The sequence below is a fragment of the Eucyclogobius newberryi genome, unplaced genomic scaffold, assembly GCF_026437365.1.
Source record: "Eucyclogobius newberryi isolate DKJ021-1_F unplaced genomic scaffold, fEucNew1.0.hap1 SCAF_17, whole genome shotgun sequence".
Lineage (NCBI taxonomy): Eukaryota > Metazoa > Chordata > Actinopteri > Gobiiformes > Gobiidae > Eucyclogobius > Eucyclogobius newberryi.
In genome coordinates this window covers 21,637,712-21,651,914 of record NW_027315801.1, presented here as the reverse complement: position 1 = coordinate 21,651,914, position 14,203 = coordinate 21,637,712, and the positions used below count along the sequence as shown (strand labels likewise).

Below are 14,203 nucleotides of genomic sequence, written 5' to 3'. Positions count from 1 at the left end.
AGAGATGAACACACTGCTGAGATGGAAGATTGATTTTTTTTTTTTTTTTTTAAATGATTAAAAAATATGACATAACACTGTGACTCAGCATGATGCAATCTGTAGAGTTCTAAACCAGGACTATACCAGACCTAAACCAGGTCTAATCAAGGACTAAAACTGAAGCAGGAACAAGAACTGAACCAGATCTAATGTTGCAAATTTTAGTTTGTTAGATTCTTAGAAACATAGAATACATGCTGGCAGATGGATGGATGTATAAGCATAGTCCATATATGGGGTTAAGAATAAATCAGCACTTCCTGTTTTTGTATTTGTTCCCATAATTCTTTGTGTCAGAGAGAAAACAATCCCATGCAGCCCTAAATCCAGATTAAACTGGGATTACACAGCAATATCACAGTAGGACCCTTACAGAGATGGAGAGCTTTAGACATTAGACAGCTTTAATAAATGTTATTTAGATCATGTCAGATCGTTTAAACACAAAAAGCATGTTTTGATCAGAAATGTCAGCAAATGCAGACTTTTAGAGAACAAAATAGTTTAATATTTTTGTAGAAAACAACCATTTTAAACCATCAAATACAATCAGTTCATAAAAATAACTTCTCTTTCCAGTAAACCCAATTTTGCTGCCACAAAATAAAGGCAGGCCCCGTCCTTTTACAATAAACCAGCCAATGAAAGTTGAGCAAGGACAAGGCCGGGCAGACAAGCTCCTCTCTGATTGGTTGAGAGGACAGGACAGATAAACTCATGCTATAGAGTAAGATTTGGATATTTACACACAAGAGTTTACAAATCAAGATAAAGGTTAGTCCAGAGTAAAGGATCATGGGAAAGGCCATTTACAATAGATAAGCAGCAGAACAATGTCGCAGTAAAGTAAAAGGAGCAAAATGTAAGATCAGAAAATCAAAGTAGATCTGTCTAAATATGGATAAAATCTGATTACAATTTAATAAGAATACTTAAAATTATCTTAAGTAGTATTAACTTTTTACTTTCACTGTAAGATTATTAACTGGTAAAACTGCTTGAATTAATTTATAGAGAAATCATTCATTTAAATCACATTTTCTGTTGTGGCCTACAAAAAGAAAGATTGTTTGAATTTTTTTTTTTATTCTGACCCAAGATTCTGGACTAAGATGTTTTTCTCAAAAACATGTGAACAATATTAGACTTATTAAAAAACATTAAGCATTTTTAACGCAACATTCAACAAGAGACAAAAGGCTGCTTCAAACCCACCCAGGGCTAAACCGTATGTACACCAGGACTAAAACCAGCACCAAATAAACCCAAAACTAAACCCGGGCAGTAACAGGTCCTTCCCAGAAAAATCAAGCCTAAACCAAGTCTTTCAGTACAGTGCGTACATGCCCTTTCTTTTCTTTTTTTTTTTTTTGAAGCAACCCATCAAAAGCTCTTTTTTTAAATAGTAAAACTTCACATATTTTAACCAGAATGCACAACAATCTCATTTGTTAGAAAAAAACATTCTCTTTGTTCTGCTGGTGAGAAAACCTCCACCCAAAATGGCTTGAACCTGCTTATGCTCGGAATATTTCACCAATGTCACTTCCAGCACTGTAAGGCGTCTCTAAAACGGTTCATAATATATGCATTCATCTGTAAAGACGCGTGTATAAAAATATAAGTCATAAATATTACAGACTAAACTAGTACTAAACCCTACGTCAAACATCAGGGACATACATTGCTCGTCCACGTTTACCCTCCATAACAAGTTAAATATTATTATTTTTCTATAAAGAAGAGTGTATAAAAATAGAACTCATGCTGAAAAGGAACAGTCCACCACGATGGCTTTAGCGCGTTAACAACAGTACAACACTAGGGGGCAGCGCAAATCTCAGTGCGAGTCGAAGCTGAGTCTAAGAAAACAAACGCTTACATTTTTGCATATTTGTTCGTATCAGCTGTCAATGTAAAGGGATGTCCGTATATTTCCCATTTTGGCTCACGTTTACTAAAAAGAAGATATCATTTGAAAGATGTGAATGGGGAGCCAAGTTCACTTAAAGGAATCCAATTATTGTAATCACATGGCAGGTACAAAAAAGCTGCTGAAATATACTCCCAAAATTTAGGTAGCACTCCAAAGACAAACTGCAACAAATATGCAGAAATATAAGCAGTAACCTTGGAACTGAAAGAGTGAGTTGAGATTTCTTTGAACATTTCACTCGACTCCTCTAACTTGAGGCCCTCTCCACATGTTTGTATCCCCCTAAACCAGAAAAGACTAAATCCACTACGTTCATAGCAGTAATGCACTGATGCACAAAGCCAGGCTATGATTTAAACGGGTCTGAACCGGGTCTACAGAATCTGTGTGGAGAGGGCGAAAAACAACATAAAATAAAAAGCAGAAGAGAGCAGCATCAGCGACAGGTTCAACAGTCAGAGCTCAAGAATCAAGAAGAGACAGGTTTGCAGCAGGACGACGGCACAAAACACAGTGTGTGAACACAGACGGAGCAAGGCCGGGAATGACCACCAAATTAAACACTCCAGTTTGGTCATCCCAACTTCTCCTTCAATTGAAAATAATTTGGTCTTGTTTTATAGCTACCTATTTTCAGACTTTACTGCTTTAATAATAATGCATTTGATTGAATTAGTGCTTTTTAGACACTCAAAGACGCATTATGCATCAATTCATTCATTTAAGAGCTTTAAGTGGGAGGAGCTGGGTGTCCAGGCTTCGTTAAATAGAAATTAAATAGAGACCTGCAAACTTTAGTTTGCAATGGAAACTGTGTTCAATGTTTCTCTAAAACTATATTGAAAAATTAGAAAAATGAACAGAAACATCTCTGCACAATAGCACTTCTGTGCAGAAAGACATGATGAAAAACGATTTGATTTGACAAATTTCGACTAAATGAACCAATCACCATTCACTGTAAAACCAATGTACAAACGGGTACAAAAGAGGAATGTTGTCAAAAGAATGCTAATGAATGGAAACAGTTTAAACGTGGCTCCATGATATGCCCATTCAGAAAAGTCTTAATAACCATGCAGGACAGAGGCATAGTCAGAAAAGCGGCCAATCAAGACCAAGCCAACTTTTTCAAAATGGCTCAAAAAGTTTCATTTTCTTCTAAATCTCTCTATGCATACTTGAGAAAAAACATTGTAAACAGTCGGATGTCAAATCCAAAATTGTAGGCAAAATGTTTTTTAAAAACAATCCTGTGAGAAAGAAGTCTCAATACTCCAGATTTTAACCTTTATATTAAAAGGTTTTCTGTTAGAAAACAATCTGATTTTGACTCAGATTTCCAGTAAAAATGCCACTTCATCCAGTTTGCAAGGAATTCTCCAAGAGTTGTTGTAATCCAGGTTTAAATACCAAGGTGCAAATGTCAAAATCTGTCACTAGAAACAAAAGCAAGTAGTCTGAATGTATGGAGTCCATGGAGATGTTCCCGATCAGTTGTGCCCAGAGAGGAGCTCTGTGTTTGGGCACAGACTTACTTAGAGTAAGGTTCTTGAAGCTCCAAAGAAACGGGGGAAGAGTACTGGTGACCCCAGGCCCAGGGAACAGTCTGTTTGTGGGCAGAGAATCACAACCAGACAAAAGGGGCCCACAACGACGATTCATGCCCAGAGAGAAACCTCGACTGTGGGCACAGATTCAGGGTTTCTGGGGGCCAGGGGAAAGCACCACTGGAGTGGACAGACCATCGACACTGAGAGCAGGAATGTGGATCTGGTTACTGCCATTGGTCGGGAACTAAAACATATTACACAGAACAAATCAATACATGGCACAAAATGAATATCTACATGAGTTGAATTCAGAATGTGTATAAATAAATGATTATATTATTTATTACCAGTATATTACCTAATATGCTCGGAAAGAGAACTTTAACTACATAAACAACACATAATATATACATTATTTTCCGGACTATAAGTTGCACCTTTATTCATAGTTTTGGCCAGGGTGCTTATATACTTATACTCCAGTGTGACTTACAGTCCGGAAAATACGGTATACATATATAAGCAGGCTTATAGAATTTTATGTTGCGTTATTTCTATGATAGAGTTGATTCATGGATTTATACAATATAACAAGCAAAGTAATCCCCATGAAGTATATAAGATCAAGTTTCTCTTTTGAGGAAATAGAGTAATGTGTAGTACCGTATTTTCCGGACTATAAGTCGCAGCTTTTTTCATAGTTTTGGCCGAGGGTGCGACTTATACGATATTATTTGTTATTTTTAGAATTGTAACCGCATTTCATACTCCAGTGCAACTTATATATGTTTTTTTCTTCTCTATTATGCTTTTTTTGGCTGGTGCGACTTATAGTCCGGAAAATACGGTAATGTGGAACTATTGATCTCCAACAGGGTTTATTATGATAAAGATTTCCAAATTGTGTTTTTATTTGAACAAAACACTCCCGAGTACGTGCATGTTGTGTGGAGACAATGTTTGGGAACCACTTGTCTAATCATAAGACCACTGTATTGTAGATGAAGTGTTCATATTATTATAGTGAACAATAAGGTTTTCCTAAAGAAGGTAAAAGAGGACATGAAGATGGAGGGAAAGAAGATGCAGATGATGGCATTAGATGGAACAGATGATTCATTGTGGAGTGTGTGAGCACACCATCACAGATATAAGGGGAGGTTGCAGAGAGCTAAATAAAAAGATTTGTGAGCAGGTTGTAAGTGGAGGCAGTGGGTGGAGGAACAGATGGGGGAACAAAGAGCAGAGCCAGAACCACTGAGATCTGTCTCTGTTCCAAGTTTACAGAGAAACATAGAGTCTCCCTCAGATCACCACAGAAACACAACCTTAACCTGTCCATCATAATAAAGAGGGTGGTGAATAACAGAAAATATTTCATCTTAACCAGGTCATGGTCTTTTGAATAAGGGAAAACACTACATAAATTCCTTAACACATAACCAAAAACGTAAACCAAAAATGTTTCTGAATTTTGAGTAGCTCAAATTCACTGCCATAATAATGTCTTCTTATCTCGCTAACATTCAGCCCAAGCTAACAGTAACAAGCACAACTTGATGAATGCACACATAAAATTAGTTTGAAGTGTAGAGGGAACATAGAGTGTTACCTGGAAGGAGAGTTTAGCAGGAGAGCGAGGGGCAATGGGGCTGAGTGTGCTCCAGAAGTGGATGGTAGAAGGCAGTGGGCTTGGGGTCAGCAGCACAGGGGTCTGGAGGGAAAAAAATATGAAAATCATGCTTGTCTCGCTGTTGTTCTAAAAGGAAAACAAGGAGAGGCTGTGACACACTCGTCTACGTTACATACATTTGAGAAAGTTATCATTAATCATGTTGTCACAAATTGTATACAATTGTGTTTTGTTCAAAGGATTCTTTCCTGCTCCTTGAGTGTAGTGTTACCAGTGAATGTGAGGTGATGACAGTCGGCGTCAGAGTGTTGGTGGCTGATCCTGGAGCCAGTAAACTGTTCACTGCTGCATTCACCTGAGACAGAGAAGAAACTCACCACCAGGTCGAAAACAGGGCTAATCCACTACTAGAGCAGGGCCAAACAAGAGCTATAGTTTTGTGATGCAGACCTTGTCCAAAGACAGTCCCGGTGGCAGTATGGGGGCAGAGGGCAGCTCAAGTCCTCTGGGCTTCTTTGGTCTGGAGGGGGCGCTCTCCGACGCAGTCGACACTGGGACAGTAGAAGAGGACGAGGAGGAGGATGGTGCAGAAACAGTTGACTCTGTAGAGAAAAGGGCTTTCGTTTCAATATCACTACGTTTTAAAATAATTTTAGTTTTTTTTTTATTGCCACCAAAGACAATTTGGTTGTTTCTATGTTTTTGAATTCTGCGCTTAACTGATATTGATATTACTAATAGAACTGATATAAAATCCAATCGATTTCAATAATTAACCCTGAAACAGGCACATTTCTTTATGGTTTTTATATTTCGCTTGAGAGCTTGTGATGAGTGAGCCCAAACCCATAAACCATACCCATAGACACTGTTTGTTAAACACATTATCATTCAATTACCATTATCAGTTCTAGACTTTAGAAAGCACTGACAAGTTGAAACTCAGGAACATGTAAACACAAGTTTGAGGAGGGTGTGAAGGGAACACATGGCTCACCTGTAGTGCCTGTGTTCTTGGGTGTGGTCTCCCCTGGTCCTGACCCTTCTGCCCGCTGACCATTGACCCCAGGGTCCAAACAGGAAGTGGGTGGAGTCTCCACAATGGTTAATGGGGGCTCTGGTTCTGCCGAATCGCAGATCAGCAGAGGGATCTGGAAACACTTTGTATTCAGACAAGGAAGCTAAAGTTGAGTGTCATTAAACACCTCACCCTCACCCATGCTTTTAGATAGAGGGCCTTCTTCCCGTATTTCATTTCATTTCATTTCAGGTCATTTTTATTAATACATTTTAGAAAAGGGAATATCATCATTAAATCGGGCCGGGAAGCGTTTGACGATAGTCCGCCATAGTCCGCGCTATGACAGTTTACTGTTTACAAGTGAAAATTTGCATGCTGTGCGCTGATTGGGCGACAAAGTTTGTGTGCTTGACTCTGATTGGCTGCCGAGCCGTGGTTCGGAAAATGCCGAAGCTCCACGTTTGCCGAACCTCCACGGCCAAATACCATGTAAAATACGGCGCGATACGCGTGCGGGCGCCGCTCTAGATCGCCGTGCGGTCGCCTCCGCGTTAAAAGCTCTGCTTTATTTTGTAAAAGCGTCGGAAAAAAGGTTGTGATACACATATTGGCTTTCCATTTTTTAAGCCCCCGGACAAAATTATTGGGATGGGGTGTTTTCAAATCCTATCTAAAAGCCTGCCCTCACCTGTTCCACATGTTTCTCCTCCAGAGCCACCATCTCCAGAAGCCCCTCTGCTGGGCTCCCCTCGTCCTTGACCGCGATGGAGGGCTGCAGAGTAGGGAGTCCTGGAGTCTGCCCGAGGACATTTGCCTGTCCCTGGGCAGGGCTGTGGGGGTGGTGGATCAGAGGGACTGGAGCCTGGTTCTGAGGGGGTGTTCCTTGGTTCTGTGGAGGGGGGTTGATGATCAGGAAGAGCGGCTGGGAAGGGGCAGCAGAGCTGTAGTCCTCTGGCGGGTGAGGAACGGAACTAGGGCCCACAGATGATGACCCCAAGGACAGTAAAGGGGTCAAGGCGTCCCCCACACTGGTCAGGAAAATCTGAGGGGGCTCCAGGGCTGGAGGCTGAGAGGAGAGACAGAGTTAGACCAGTCTAGTTCTGCTTTAGAGTCACTTCTGTCCTTTTAACTTTATTTTAGTGTTGTTTCGATCTAGTCCTGGTTAAATCACTGACCTGTGAGAGTCCATTGCTGTGGGGGCTGAGGGCAGGTGTGGGACATGGAGACGGCTGAGTGACAATCACCTGTAAACCAGTGTCCATAGCGCCACCTACAGGCACCGGCCGGGACTCTGGCACTACACAGACCTGAGGAAAGCATTACATTAAGCATGTGTCCAGGGAAAGGCCAGCGCTGAAGGGGTGGTCAGCTACATTGTCATTTTTTAAAAACATTTTGGGCTCATAGGTTCTATTAAGCGAGTGAAATTTGAGAGACCTAACAACTACACTAACGGGAAGTCAGGAAGCAGCAAATTGACCAACCATTGAACTGGGCTTGAACAATAATAATTCTTAATTTGTTTTTTGCTGTAGATTCCTTACCTCTCTTGGCATTCTTTCAACTTGAGTGACAGGTTCAAGGGGCGGCTGTTGTAGTTCTGTTTTGATTGGCAGCTGGTTGGGGGAGTCTGTTTTGATTGGCTGGTTGAAGAGCTGTGTGGGCGTAGTCTGTAGTGACTGGATGGTGAAGGTGGAGTACAGGCCGGACTTCATGTAGTCGTTCCGAGAGGAGCTCTTTTGGGAAAAGGGAGGAACAGAGGATCGCTGCAGTAAGCCCTTAGATTGGCAGGTTATCGTCCCACTCACTAGACCTTTTGATTGGCCGTTGGAGTCAGCATTGTCGCGATTCTCCTCCATATTGGACCGAGACAGGTCTATGGCTGATGGGTCAATCTGGCTCACAAACTTGTATACGAACTTCTGCCCACTCACCTTCTTTATAATGTTCTAAGGGAAAAAACACATTGGAAATAGATTATTGTTTGGTTTAGATTAAAGCCGCACAGTGTAAGATTCCTGGTAGCGGCTCGCCACCTGCATTAGTGATGGAAAGTTAACACCAAACTTTAGAACATTCTCCATGGAGATCGGTTTTTAGACAAGTTTGTGACAAACAAACCCCATTTACAGCAAAAAAAATGTAGTACTATAAAAACACCTTTAATTGAGTAAATGTGTTTATTTAAGACTATTTTTGGCTGAAATTTAGTGCCTAACTCTTTTTACACCCTGGACAAAAATTCTGATGGAGCCCCCTGACAGTGAATGTGTTACTGAATTTTGTCTTATGTTGTAAACTTTTGAAAAGACTTTAGTTGGCACTAGTCCATTAAATAAGGATCCCTGAATATAATCATAATCCTAGTTTTTTTTAAAAGTAGGTCTGGGAATCTTCACCCAGGAATTTCTTTGATCAAAATTAATGAATTCATTAATATAGTATAGAGTCCCTTTCATGACACCCAAAGCAGTGTATTACTTATTCACTCCACAATTGTAGGCAACAACTGTTGTCACAGCTCCCCTGGATGGATGTAATTTCCTGTAATCTCATATATTAGAACAGGGGTCCCCAACCACCGGGCCGGGGACCGGTACCGGTCCGCAACGCGTTTGCTACCGGGCCGCACAAAAACTGGAAATAATCTATCAGTGACAGCATCTTCTCCGACGTAACTTTCGCCTGTCCCTCATGACACGCTAATAAGCTTGTCTGTGGTTAGCCTTATAGGAAATTACCAATGAAATCCATTAAATATAATGGAAGTATATCATATCTCTGCTCTTGTCCTGCGTGATAACATAACTGATACGTGCATTATACGCGATACGTCATCGCGGATGCCTCGCATCAAACGCGCTGCCCAAAAGTAGACCCACAAGCCAGCGAAAATGAGTAAAAAAGAAAAGTCTTTGGAGAGCATTTTTGCAAAGAGGAAAAGGCTAAGTGAGGAGCAGACGAGGAGCCAGCGAGGATTTTGGACACGTCACCTGGGCCAGCATTCTGCAACTGCTACGTGATCACCTGTTTTTACTTTTACAAGAGTTTGAGCGCTACTTCCCGTGCGCAAAAGATCCGCGAACTGCGTGTCAATGGATCCACGACCCATTAAACCGGGCGAATCGAGCATGTGCAACAAGAGGATCAGCTGTTGGAGACAGAATACCCTGACATCGCCACAAGAGCACTAAAAACCTTACTACCATTTCCAACATCCTCTGTGTGAAGAGGCTTTTCTGCAGTTACGGCAACAAGACAAAACTAGAAACACACTGCGGGGGTCATTGTCTCCCATCACTCCTAGATGGGACCATCTCATGCACAGAAAAACACGCAGGGCCCCCACTGATTCAGCGTGTGGTGAGTTGAAATTTGTATGCACTTATTTTTGCCAGATTTATTTGATGAGCTTCCACCAGTCAGAAGAACAGTGAGGACACGTGTAACTGTACGTTATGTTACTCCAATTCGGATCTTTTGGTGTGGTACACTTAATAATGTACAAACGGGTCTTTTGAGAACATTTCACGTTCGGAGCTGAATCGAATGGAAGCCTAAGCCCCGCCCACTTCCGTGCAAGTTAACCTGACCGCGACATAAACTGGCACACCGGTCCACGAAAATAAAACCTACATTATTCCGGTCCGTGGTGCAAAAAAGGTTGGGGACCCCTGTATTAGAACACCTGTGATACAGTTGGGGTTAAAGCTTGTGTCCAAATCCTGTGTCAATTGTTCTCAGAGGAGCCTCTGCCCCTGCCCACTGTTCTCCAGCACCTCTGCAAGATGCACTGGGCACTGGACTGTGGACAGAAAAACTAAAGTCTGAAACTTTAGTCAGGACAACTGACTTATGTTTTATGTTTTTTAAAGAATTCAACAGAAATGTTGAGAGAAATGCACTACTATTCAATCTAGATCAGTTCATCAGCTGTTTGTGCTTGTAATTCCATGAATAAGAGGTGGATTGGCAAAGTCTGGTTTAAAACAGAAAATAATTTGACATTCCAAATAGTTTTGATAGTCTTTGACTTTGCACGATATGCTTTTAATAATTAGGTGCATTCAGGTTAATTTATTACATTGTGCGTGGTAAATGGGGTGGCGGATGGGTGCTTCAGCAGCATCAAGCAGCAGCAGCAGCAGCAGCAGCAGCAGCAGCATTAGTAGTATAAGTAGTAGTAGCGGTAGTAGTAGTAGTAGTACCTTATCATAGTAATAGCGCAGTGCCCTGCTCAGCTTGTCATAGTTCATATTATGCTTGTTCTTCCGGAGGCCCCACAGTCGAGCCACCTCCTCAGCGTCCAGCAGTTTGAACTCTCTATCAGAGCCACAGCCTGTCCATGAAATCAGGTGGCGCTGGCTCTGGTCTTCCAGCAGGTGGAGCAAGAACTGCCACAGGGTGATTGATGGGTCCATTGCTGCAGCAGAAGAAGAAGAAAAAGAAGAAGAGAAAACTGTTAAATAGAGGTAAAAAGGCAACAAAATTGAAGATGCCACCTGTACACAGTATGGTAATAAACAACCATAATCTATAACCTTGGACACAAGCAAGTGATTCCTTCAGGCCAAATTACAGGTCGGATCTATGGAGAAGCAACTCTGCTTACAGTAAGAATGAATTGTTTTTGGGGATTAAAAACCCATCTAATATGATTCCCTTCTGTCATAAAAGAGCTCAAAAACAGGACAAAAAGGAAAACAGAAGCAAGGTCCCTTAAGTGTCTGGAGATTTATTGACATTGTAATGTAGTGTATTGAATTCATTGCAGTGATGAAGACTGTAATGAGAATTACTTTGGCAAAACTAAAACTAGAACTAGAACTCTGGATTACAATCATCAGTCCACCTTCATTTAAAATGGGATGGTTAGAATGAGAAGTGAAGGAGGCCATTTAAAAAAGAAAACTCTTCTTTGAATAGGAACGGTCTGGAGGTCTGAGATACAACCTTCCATGAGTGTGCAGCAACCTATTCTCTAAATCTAACCAGTCCAGGGAGGGCAATGTTATTAGGTTAATTGTGATTATTCAGGTCTCAATAAAAACATAAGAACCAGAAAATTGTAAACGTGGCGGTTTTAGAAGTCTATTTTGTTCAATCTATTGTCCAAAAACAGACCTAAATGTAAATAACTTTTTTTGCGATGCATTTTATTATATTGCTATATTGCTTATTACATCAGCATATTTTGCAATATAAATTCTTTAGTGATATATTGTGCAGCTCTAGTCTAGAAACAGTGTCCAGCGGATGACTTTTGAATTGATTGACTTTTTATTCATGTTTTCCTGAGTTACTCGTTCAAGCTAAATTAATGTTCAGTTGTTTAAGGTATAATGTTTTGATATTCTTTCAGATTTTTGTTGTTGTTGCATGTAATGATTTTATGTTTCTCTCATTGTGAAATATATTTGGTTGAAATTGTTGGTACATATATAATTGTGACAAAGCCTGTGATCTACAGGGTTTAATCAAGACTAAAACAGGTTTGAAAAATGAGTCTCATTAACAAACCTGTTTGTGGAATTCTGATTACAAGTGTCTGTATGCAAACTCACTCACTTCTTTTAAGCACAGATCGACCTCAAGTTCTGTCACAGCTAGGAAAGCCCTCACAGGCAAGGTTCAGAGTTTGTTGACTGGACCACACATTTTCATGCCAAGTTGTCTTTTCATAACATACAAACAATGTAAAAAATCATGTAGCTAATCTTTTTGTGAATATGCACCCTAGGTCCATTCTAGGACTTAATTTCCTGCATTCCAAATTTGAACCTGAAACACAGCCACGCTGAATCAAGAATAAATGTGAATTTATGTTAATATAAAACTCAGCACTTATTCAGCTTAAGTACCACATGAAGTGCCACATGAAGGCTGCTTAGCACCAGGGGTCCAAAGGTTGACAACTACTGGTAAGAGGGAAACATGAGGTGTGTCTCATTATCATTACAAGTGGTGTGTAACATTACACAATCGGAGCCTCAAAAGTATCCCATGACCTCCGGCTGCATGGCAACCATCGCCATGACAACCTCTCATCACTGCCACCGAAGACCACCAACACACTGCAGTATCTCAGACCTTTCGTGAGATGCTCTTCCAGTCCGAACTTCATTAATTGGAGGACAAGGCAAATAATTTCAGAATTTAAAATGTAACCAAGTCACTTATTGTCCTGGATGATGCCGTTTTTCAGATAATACCACAACATCCTGTAAGGCTATAGTTTTACAGTGAGGTGGAGGCAATGAAAATGTCACTAATGATTATTTTAGAAGTCAACTAGTCAAACAGTAGAAAATGAATGAATGAAAAAATATGTGAAAGCTTCTGGATAGAGAATGTTTCTGAATAAACTGTATTATTGTTGAATATCAGTAAATGTTTATTATTTTACATTTTGATTTAAAAATGACATAGTATTTGTTATAAAAGGCCTTAATCAAAATATGAGTACAATTATTATTTATAGTCGACTTTGTTTGATTAATTGTTGCAGTCCTAATATTGTATTGTTAATCTTCAGCTTTTGTACTACTGAAATATGGCAGAATAACGGATGTTGTCGCTGATGAAAATGATTAAACAACACCTCTTTGACATAACATAAGCACATACTAGCACCTAAAACAAACAACAAACTTTCCCTCCATCTGAACCCCCCCCCCACACAGGGAGAAAAAACAAACACCTCACTGAGAATCCAGCACTACAACATGGTCTTGTGATGTGATGCATGAGTGCTCACTTCTGGCGCCAAAAGTCTTACAGACTGGAGCATTTTTAAGCTGTCACACTTTGACAATTCACTCTGGTCTCATTCCAGCCTGAAAGCATCAGCATCTCCATGGCAACCGTCTCATTGGTCTCAGATCAGCGGCGGGACCATCAGTCACCAGTGTAACCCGACCATTTACATTAAAGCATGTTCCTCAGAGCTGCAGCGAGGCAACTCCGCATCTGTTGAACACACACTGATAGCAGAGGGTCGCTGACGCTGTATTGCTTCGTCACCAAATACCCTAAATGTAGTGTACATCCCTGCAACGTGTGCTCCCCGTGTGCGCCATCACACGGACACACCTGTTGCACTCAAAACACACACGGCGCATCCTTACAGTTTAGCAGTGGGTTTGACTCCATCTTCAGCCCCTCGTCATTCCCTCTTCGTCCGTGGTTCTCTTACATGTCCCGCTCCATCCCCTGGCTGGCGGGTGCTCTGCTGTCGTTTCCCTGCTTCGGGGTGTTTTGTTTCGGGGGGTTGAAGCCGTCAAAGGGGAGCTGCCGCCGCTGAGGCCGCGCTGAGCCGATCCTCTGCCAAGGTGAGGGCGTTATGTAAGGCGTCCTCCGATGGCTCCATGTTAATGCTTCTCTAAAAGTCACATCAAACTACATCAAGAGGCTTTTAGACTCAAATTAGCCCCGTTAAAAGAAGTCGATCAAACATACGCGATATGACTCCGTCTTCAGTGTCGTTTTAGTCCATGTTATTGTCTGTTCGCAACACACAAAAAAATCTTTAGGCGTTGCATCTTGGCTGGTGACAGACGCTACTTGAGATGACAGTCGCTGTTGCAGCAGGAACTTCAGCCTCCAGTTTTACAGTATAAATGTGCATTTAGTGCGCTTTGTAGCGATTGTACGTTGCGACTGAATCCACAAATAGACGCTAGGTTAATTGTGGGAAAGCCCCTTAAATCATGTGTTTTGTGCTGGCTTTGTCGCCATGCTTGTCGTGTTATGCTAATCTGTTAGCCTAGCCCCCCGCCTGCTTCTTCTGCGTCAAAATGCGCTGAAAGCGGGCTAGAAAAACAACCACCCAAAGTCATCCAGGGCAGGTAAAAATGTCTTGTGAATATCAATGTTTAGTACAAAGAAGGTCGTGGGGTCTTATTTCGTCAGTTTCTTCCTGTTTGTTTGTTTGTACGAACGCCCCCTCACTACTTTTTCCCACTGTCACGTCAGATTCAGTGAGGACAACTACTTCCGTGCGACGTCTTCAAAACAAA

General features: G+C 41.2%; 1 protein-coding gene across 1 annotated transcript; it reads right to left on the bottom strand.

The window, feature by feature from the left end:
* Positions 1-527: 527 nt before the first annotated feature.
* elk1 (ETS transcription factor ELK1) lies at positions 528-14,174 on the bottom strand. Its single transcript, XM_072449419.1, has 10 exons — positions 13,313-14,174; positions 10,394-10,608; positions 7,730-8,134; positions 7,361-7,492; positions 6,874-7,251; positions 6,162-6,315; positions 5,615-5,766; positions 5,436-5,519; positions 5,144-5,245; positions 528-3,775 (listed from the first exon to the last, which is right to left on the bottom strand). Exons 1-10 carry the CDS (start codon positions 13,335-13,337, stop codon positions 3,677-3,679), a joined length of 1,746 nt encoding a protein of 581 aa, XP_072305520.1. The 5' UTR covers positions 13,338-14,174; the 3' UTR covers positions 528-3,676.
* Positions 14,175-14,203: the final 29 nt, after the last annotated feature.